At 40.8% G+C, this 9,516-nt stretch overlaps 1 protein-coding gene across 1 annotated transcript in view; it reads left to right on the top strand.

The window, feature by feature from the left end:
• TMEM135 (transmembrane protein 135) overlaps positions 1-9,516 on the top strand; it is a gene marked incomplete at its 5' end in the record, with an annotated part of 145,436 nt that overhangs the window by 120,673 nt on the left and 15,247 nt on the right. The window contains 2 exons of the mRNA XM_009070356.1: positions 7,723-7,764; positions 9,504-9,516. The exon at positions 9,504-9,516 is cut by the window's right edge and continues 125 nt beyond it. Coding sequence (XP_009068604.1) covers positions 7,723-7,764; positions 9,504-9,516 — 55 coding nt within the window. The remainder of the gene's footprint in view (positions 1-7,722; positions 7,765-9,503) is intronic.

Raw genomic sequence — 9,516 nt, forward strand, 5'->3', positions numbered from 1 at the left:
TCCCCAACTTCCTTGCCAGCATGGCAGTACAGAAAGCAGCAAAGGCCTTGACTCTGTGTAAGCTCTGCTCAGCAATAACAAAAACATCTCTGCATTATCAACTCTGTGTTCTGCACAAAACCCAAACATAGCCCCATACTAACCTCTGTGAAGAAAGTTAACTCTACTTCTGCTCAAACCAGCACAGCAAGTCACAAGTTGTGCCTCCTGATCCTATTGAGTCTTGGAGGAGGCAGGTCTTGGTGTGGTGGTGATTTTCTCTGCCTGTAGGCATTACTGGTTCTCCTGGGGTTATGTGGTCCAATGTGGTGGGGCCTTCTTCCTGACCCTTGGAGGGAGGTGAAGAAAAGATTTTCCATCAGTTTTTCCATCCCACCCCTATCAAAGCAGAGGAAGAGAGGAACGAGTGTGGTTATTCCTCCTCCTGCATCATCTGGGAAAAGCTGGGAATAACGTGAAGGAAGGTCTTAGGTTTTATATTGGGGAAAATGTTAAAGTTAACAGTACATGGAACAAACTATATTTGCTCTCAGCATTTCCAGGTGTCTTGATATAATGATTGTTCAGTGTCTGTAAGAGATATGTTTCTGTCTGGATGGATGGACCATAGCATAGTTTGAAATACAGATAGTCTTTTCGGATTGAGTTATCTTTGTGAGATAAGCAAGTTTTAATGTCTTTAATATGATACAAATAAAGGTGATTAGTTGAAATTGCCATAATTACGAAAGAAAAAGCAAAAACATTTTATTGAATCTTCCATGTTAGAGCAACCCAGCTATCAAGTGTCCCTGCCCATGGCAAGGAGGTTGGAACTAGATGGTTTTAAAGGTCCCTTCCAGCCCAAACCATTCTTTCCACTCAGTGGTTAAAGAACTGGCTGGATAGGTACACACAGTGGTGTCCCTCAGGGATCGGTGCTGGGGCCAACACTGTTCAATATCTGTGTTGGTGACACGGGCAGTGGGATTGAGTGCACCCTCAGCAAGTTGTGTTCTTCCTCTTGAGACATTTGCTGAGCAACCTTTGGTTTCAGTTTCCTTTGTTTTACCAGATTTGACTGGATTACCTCTTATTTTATAATCAGAGATATAAAATACTTCATCTTAAAGTAGTATTTTTGTACATAGTTACATCAGTGGGGAAGGTCTAACTGGTTTGGAATTGTTCTTGGATCTCAGAGCCTTTTGGAAAACTAGTATTTCCAAAATGTGATTTTATGTTTCAGTCATTGCATAAACAAATTAGTCTCAAACCAGCTTAGAACTGAGGCTGAACTAATTCTTTCATTTCTCTGATGAAGAATAATTGTGTCTCTCTGAGTCTTGACTTTCTTTATAATCATGTTTTTCAGTGGTGCTTTCATTCTTATATCCACAACCCACTTGATTAGTGCGGTGGGCAGTGTCAGACCACGAGGAGTTATGGAGAAGGTTTTGATGAATTCTTTTTTAAGAAAAAGAAATGAACTTTTGAGAGTAACACTTCAGGGAGAGGTGGGGGGAAATATGAAAGAGGAGCTCAACTCGTGAGAAGAAAGGGCAAAAGAGAGAATGGAAAATGATGAAGAACAATGGATATAGAATACATCCCAGAAAGTGACACCTGTTGCTGTTGGCTGTTAGCACCTGGGAGAGGATGAGAAGTGAATCATTTAAGATTCATGGAATCCAACTGAAAAACAGAAGGAGGGAGGTATAGTGACCTCTCTGATCAACTTAAAAGAGAAAATGGACTATCCTCTATAGAGTTCAGCACAGATCACAAAGTTGCATAGATAGGCTGTAGTTCCTAAAAGCAAGGGAATTAATAGCAAGGGGTGTAGCTGGCATGTTCAGACACAGTCACATTTCATCACTATGATCCTCCCTTCTCCATAAAACAGGACACCTTAACTTGGAAACGTGGTCCCCCCAACCAGTCTTTACAGACAGATGTGCTGCAGTAATACACCAACACACGTCCTGTGCTTGAAGTGCTTCCTTCCCACGTGGCCATAATGAGAGCTCTGCACATAGGAATTTTTAATTTACTCTTACTCTGAAGGATAACATAAGCAATATTGGGATGTTGTTAAACGTGGTATGTGTTACTGTTGTGAGCAGCTTTCTCCTTACCACTTCTGTGCGTGAAAAGTGACTTGTTCCCTCTGAAGGTTTCTTGCACAATGTTATATCAATTGGTCACAGAGAAAATCTTTAGAAGAGTTATGACAAGACATACTAATAGAAAAAAAAACAAAACATAATTGCTGGCATCCAGCCTTACAGTTCAGTGTGGGAAATTCTCCTTCCTACAGGACAGAGGGGAGAGTGGGATAAACTCATGTACAGCACCTCTTTACATACACAAACGTAAATAATAAGAGTTAGTTCATGTCTTGTTGGAAGTATAGTTTGTATCAAGCATTGGCTCTATTCCACTTTTGCTTTTCTCTTCATGTAAAAATAAATGTGTGTGGCCGTAAGTTAAATTTATCGTATAAATACGCACGATTAAAATCAACCCTGTTTGCTCATGTGCCAGAATTGTCCCAGCAGGGGAATTTAACAGAATCACAGAATAATCAGAGTTGGAAAGGATCCACAAGGATCATATAGGCCAACTCCTGGCCCTGCACAGGACATTCCCGATAATCACACCATGTACCTGAGAGCATTGTCCAGACACCTCCTGAACTCTGTCAGGCTTGGTGCTGTGACCACTTCCCTGGGGAGCCTGTTCCAGTGCCCAGCCACCCTCTGGGTGAAGAAACATTTTCTAATATCCAGCCTAAACCTCCCCTGACACAACTTGAGACCATTCCCTTGGATTCTGCCACTGGTTGCCAGAGAGAAGTTGTCATTGCTTGCCCCTCCACTTCCTTCTGTGAGGAAGCTGTAAACAGCACTGAGGTCTCTCCTTATTCTCCTCTTCTCCAAGCTGACCAAATGACCTCAGCCACTCCTCATATGGCTTCCCTTCAAGGCCCTTCACCATCCTTGTTGCCCTCCTTTGGACACTCTTAATAACTTAATATCTTTCTTATATTGTAGTGCCCAAAACTGCACACAATACTCAAGATGAGGCTGGATCACTGCAGAGTAGAGTGGGATAATCACCTCCCTTGACCAGCTGGCAATGCTTTGCCTGATGCTCCCCAGGACACAGTTGGCTCTCCTTGCTGCCAGGGCACACTGTTTACTTATATTCAATTTGCCAGCAACAAGGACCCCCAGGTCCCTTTCCACAGCACTACTTTCCAGCATCTCATTCCTCAGTCTGTACATACAGCCAGGGTTGCCCCATCCCAGATGCAGAAGGCACTTGCCCTTGTTAAACTTCATACGGTTGGTGATTGCCCAGCTCTCTAATTTGTCTAGGTCTCTCTGCAAGACCTCTCTGCCGTCAAGGGAGTCCACAGCTCCTCCCAGTTTTGTATCATCTGTGAATTTGTATCATCGGTGAATTTATTTAGTAGTCCTTCGAGTCCTGCATCCAAGTCATTTATGAAGCTACTGAAGAGCACTGGGCCTAAGATGGAACCGTGTGGAATGCACTAGTGACTGGTCACCAGCCTGATGTAATCCCATTCACCATAACCCTTTGTGCCTGACCCATGAGCCAGTTGCTCACCCATTGCATAGTGTGCTTGTCCAGTTTTATGCTGGACATTTTGGCTCTGGACAAACACAAGCTGGAACAGAGAAGAGCATTTCTGCTGTGTGATCAGGTACACAATGCCCAGTGGGGACAGCTGGCAAAGTCACTGGTGCTGCTGACTTTGTACCACAGACAAATTTCCTTCAAATGGGAAAGTGCAACCACTCAAATTATGTCTTGCTGGGCGAAAAATGGTGTTGCCCTCCTGCACTTGGGATTTGGTCCCTGGGGCATTCAGGGTGGTGGGAAACACAGAATATGAGAATGGTTTGGTTTGGAAGGAACCTTTAAAGTTATCTATTTCCAGCCCTGCTGCCTGGGCAGGGACGGGACGCCTTCCACTAGAGCAGGTTGCTCAAAGCCCCATCCAACCTGGCCAGGGATGAGGCATACACAACTTTTCTGGGCAATGTATGCCAGTGTCTCATCACCCTCACAGTGAAGAATTTCTTCCTAATACCTAATTACAACCTGCCCTCTTTCAGTATAAAGCAATTCCTCCTTGTCTCATCACTCTATACCCTTGTAAAAAGGTGACAGAGGTGAGCTACACTGTGTTCCTCTGATGGCATACAGCTCACCATTATCTCAGATCTTCCAAGTTGAATAATCAGAAAAAAACAAGTTTGTAATTCACTGTTTAGATTTTTCCCATCCCAGGGGTATCTGCAGTACTGGGCACATGTAATAATGCATTGTACTGGGCTCATTTGCAGCTTGAATGGCTCATGGGGGTCAGCAGCAGAGTGCAAGCTTTTTCACCCCTTGAGCAATGAAGCATTGAGAAGAGGTTATTATAACCAATTAGTGGTGGCATTATTATTACCAATTAGTGGCTGTATGAAGCAAATCGTTAGTCTTAGTTCAGTTATTAGTAGCCAGGTGTTCATGAAACGTGCCATGTGCCAGTGTTGTACCTCAGCAGTCACTGTCAAGACCAGTCATGGAATTTGGGATGCCTCTGCATGGGGCTTTGTCTCCCCACCACCCCTGAAAAAGTGTGTTTGGAGTCAGTGTGCAGGATTTTTTTGATTGCTGTCAGGGTTGTGTAGCTAGTGTGTGAATAAATAAGGCAATTTCCATCTCTAGACCAGTATTCTGAAACTTTTAATATACTGAATTCATGATGTAAAGTCAAATATTAGATTTCCAGTTTTGTTGTTGGTTGCTGCTTCATTTGTAAGAGCAAAATGGCCATGTCAGTGAAGGAGTTAGTTTAAATTACTCTTGATTAAAAGTATTGTTTCTGTAGGACTCCTGTTTATGAAACCCCTAATAAGCATTATTTCCACACATCCATTAGTTTTGCACAATGACTTTACAGAGGACAGTTTAGAAAGGAAGCAGCATTAATTAAATTCTGTTTAAGAGCTTAAATTGCACTTTTATACTTGTTAAAATTTTAAAAAAATAAAGGAATTTAATGGGGGAAAAGATAATTGAATCTTTACTTATATATCAAACTATCTATTTAACTTTGGTGCATTTTGCAGGAGGATTCATAGCTGTTGCTCTATAAATATATAGAAATACTAATAAAATGAGAAAAGTAAGCATAGCTAATAACATTCCAATACACCAGATACTTACTGCAGACAAATTACTTTAATTGTGTAATCAGAATAGGCATTAGAAATATTTTTTATGTTTCTTGAAAAAAGAAAGTAGGGGGTTGGGGTGCTGGTTTCTCTCTGGTGATTCAGATGTCTTCTGATTTTCAATATTAGTGAAGAAAGGGTTTGACAGTTTCTTTGAGGTCAGTTTAAGGGAAATGAATTGTAGGATAGCATTGGTCAGGGTGCCTCCAGCACAGCTGGGCAGGGACATCTGGTGGTGTAGTAAAGAAATCATTGAACACTTGCAAATGGAAGTGCAGTTGCACTGGAATGATTAAGGAATCATTATGGTCACACTGTGATTACTTTTCTGGTTTGATACTGTTCTACAAGCACTTACATGCATGTTTAGATTTCAGTTTGTGTATGGTTTTAATTTACCTGAAAGGTAGAAACTAAGGCCCTATTCTTGAGCTGGCAGCTTGCAGGCATAAGGTGTTGGACACCCTTAACTCAAAGGACATTTAACCTACAGTCAATTGTAGGTTTAAAATCAAACTCGTGGTACCACACCATGGTTCTGTGGATAGAGCAGGTGTGTGTTAACCCTGCATATTTGGGCTCTGTTTGTCGTTCTGCCAGTGATATGCTGTGATCTCTGGGCAGAGCTTGATTTCATTTGTTTCAGTCCACCACTCATCAGTTGTTTAAATCCATCTTTCTGCTATAGTGCTGTGATAGTGGTTCAGCTTCTGAATTGCATGTATAGGTAAATAATAATAATAATTTAATTATTGCCTATCTTTGGTTTCAAAGGTCTGTGTTAATTAAATATATAGCGAGCATTTTTATTTGTGTGTCTTTATCTTGGACCTCTATAGTTCATAAATATGTGACCAATATTTTAACTGCAGTCATTTTAAAAGAGAAACCTTTGCAATGAATTTTCTGGTGCTGTGTTTAACTGTGCCTGATACTTACTTAGCACTGTGCATGTGCTAAGTCCTTGGAAACATATGTGTTGAAGGTCATACCCTTGGGAAGAGTTTCCCAAGAGTGCTTAAATGCTGTGATGTCTTACTAGCTCTGTGCTAGGCACTGTCCTGCTGGGACAAAGCAAGACTTTCTTCATTTGTGAACATTTTTTATCTCACTGTGTTTTTCCTGCTGTTTCTGTGTATCCAGTCGTTGATAGTACATGTTGATCACACACAGTGGCTTCTGGGAGTCGGTGTCACCTGCTCTTGGGGGCTGTAGGCACAGCATTTCCAGGGACAACATGATCTCTGCAGGAGGCACTGTCCTGCTGGGACAAAGCAAGACTTTCTTCATTTGTGAACATTTTTTATCTCACTGTGTTTTTCCTGCTGTTTCTGTGTATCCAGTCGTTGATAGTACATGTTGATCACACACAGTGGCTTCTGGGAGTCGGTGTCACCTGCTCTTGGGGGCTGTAGGCACAGCATTTCCAGGGACAACATGATCTCTGCAGGCAGAAGGCAAAGGGTTGTCTTCATCTGCTTCTGTTTACAAAGCTTTTGCGACTGCAGCGCCATGTTCTCTCATAGTAGGTGTACTCTTGAAATGATGGTGTTGATAAGTTACTAGTTTGTGCTTTGTGTATTGTGTAAGGAACATGTTTTTATCATAATGTACTCCCCATGCAATTCTATAAAAAGAAAAGGGGAAAAAACCCACAAGTATCTGTTTTTTCCTTTGCTACCAACATGGTTTTTCAGGAGGAGTCTGTAGCAGCTGCAAGCTTCAGCTCTTTTCATTGCATCCTGGGCAGAAAAATAAGTCAATAACCTAAATCTTTCATAGCCAATTACGGCCTCTTTACTGTGGTCATTATTCACACAAGGAACCCTACAGTTGGTAAGAAAGGACATATGTGTGTGTGTGTATCTATCTATCTATCTATCTATCTATCTATCTATCTATCTATCTATATATCATCAAGCTCAGAATTGGAGAAACCACTATATAATTGAAAAACTGTGACTTTCAGATTGAGAATCTTCTTAAAGTAAGGAGCTGAGAGATCAGCACTTTGCAAAGTAGAACAGTTTATCTTGAAGTCAGAATAACCTAACTATTCACTGCAGCTTTTCACAAGAGGGTAGGTATTTCATTGAGGTCCAACTCTCCTTTCTTTCCTTGCAGTAAAATTTGTATTTTGTGAAATTCCTCATTACTTATTTTCTATAAAGAAACAGTTCTTTATCATTTTCCATTGTCACCCTAATGGTTCTGTCACCATCCTTTAAAAATTTCTCCCCTCTTGGTTTGGATAAAAGAGAGAAGCACTGGCATATGCTGCTGTACCCTTTGTTTGAGACATGTCCCAAGGCTGTGGTGACAACTCTGAATCGAGGATAGCAACAGAGTTGTTGCAGATGTGCTGTTTTCTGTTAATGAAAAGCTGATGTTCACCCACAGCCCTTCTACACAATATTTAATCTGTAGCACTTTATATTGCAAGCTGCCCAGTAAAGAGAAAACTGTTGGTTTTATGTTTCAGGTGCAAAGATGGCTTGAAAGGATTTACATACTCTGCACTAAAGTAAGTAAAGTTTCTGTGTGTAGCTTTAAGTCAAGATTTTGAGGAATTATGCACAGTGGCAACTGCATTGTAAGAAGAGTATTCCTAAGAAAAATCATGCTGTTGCAAAACTTTTGCAGCTTTTGGGGTATACAACATATTTTGAAGAAGGCATAATCATAGAATCATTAAGGTTGGTAAAGACCTCTAAGATCATTGAGTCCCAGCCCTTAGCCCATCACTGCCCGGTCCACCACTAAACCTTGTCCCCAAGTGCCACACCTGCATGTCTTGTAAATACCTCCAGGGATGGTGACTCCACCACTTCCCTGGACAGACTGTTCCAATGCCTGACAGTCCTTTGAGTGAACAAATTTTTCCTAATATCCAATCTAAACCTCCTCTGGTGCAGCTTGAGGCCATTTCCTCTAGTGTGCTGGCAAGAGAGGAATCCTTTTATATTTGGGACTCTTATTAAAGGAAACTCAGACATGTGATTGCATGTTTTTGAAGGAGCATTAATCTTCTACTTTTCTAAAACCGAGATTCCCTCTGTTTTCCTTGAAGCAAATGGCTCTTGTGTTTTCTCCTGGAGTTTCTTTGCTGCATTACAAAATGTTTAATAAATGCAACAGTACTTCTGTACCCAGCATCCAAATAAAGCATGCAATTATAGCATATTTGTTTGAGGTATCCTCAACATGCCACTAAACCTTGTGTCTGTCATTGTGATCCAGCCTCTCCAAGAATTTTATTTGCAATGGGAACGTCTGGTGTTAGTCACTTATGTGTTGTAGTTATACAAAGTTCTCCCATCCTCATGCCTTACATCAAAAGTACAGACACATTATTCTTATCTGTCCCTTACATAGTCTGCTGCCTGTTACCACTCAGGCAGCTCAGTGCATTGAGGTTGTCAACTCACCAGTTAAGAAAAGAGCTGAAGTCAAGCAAGAGAGATTTGCTGTTGTTGCTTTAGAAAATATTTTATAGAACTCACAGCCATGAAATTTGATGTAAGGTGCCAATAGTTAAATAATTCAATTTATAGTCAGAAATATGGGCATGAAACACTCCTATGGTAACGTGCAGAGACAGTGCTTTCTGAAATCACTGCTTTACAGTGACATGTTGAATGATAAAGTTTTTATACCTTCATCAGCCTCAGCAAGACTCCCACAGTACAGTGTAACTTGGATTATAGTGCAGAGTGTTAGGAAACATCTTGCCATTGTGTCCTTCATTGCCCTTGATACACAGTAATTCTGCACCTAAGATGAACCGATGTATTGACAATATCAACTTCTGGGTAATGAAGCCAAGCAAAACAAAGTTGATGCTCTTGGTGGGAGCAAAAACATTTTGAAGATTTTACAAAACAGATATTTTATAAAAATACTGTAGTAATTCTCAACCTTTATGTAACCCCATTTTGCTGAAGATAATTGAGATTTCGTGTGCCTTTTTATGTTCTTATTTAGTGTCTTCCTTTGTCTGAGAGACAGACTTCCCTAGTAATGTTTTTGTTCCTAGTGTTAAAAAATTCCTGGCACCAATTGTGTCCTTTAGCTGAAGTTAAATATATGTCAGTGGAGTGATCTTTTCAAAGAGGTACCAGGTTTCACACCTGTATAGGATGAGTTTTTACAGACCTGGGGGTAACTTCAGGCTTGTCTTAGAGACTCGTTACAGGGCTTGATGTATTTCTTTGAGTTATTTATCTAATTGTTGTTTTGTTCTGTTTTGTTATTTTATTTCAGGTTCATTGTAGGG

Source organism: Acanthisitta chloris, unplaced genomic scaffold (genome assembly GCF_000695815.1).
Source record: "Acanthisitta chloris isolate BGI_N310 unplaced genomic scaffold, ASM69581v1 scaffold590, whole genome shotgun sequence".
In the NCBI taxonomy this organism is placed as follows: Eukaryota; Metazoa; Chordata; class Aves; order Passeriformes; family Acanthisittidae; genus Acanthisitta; species Acanthisitta chloris.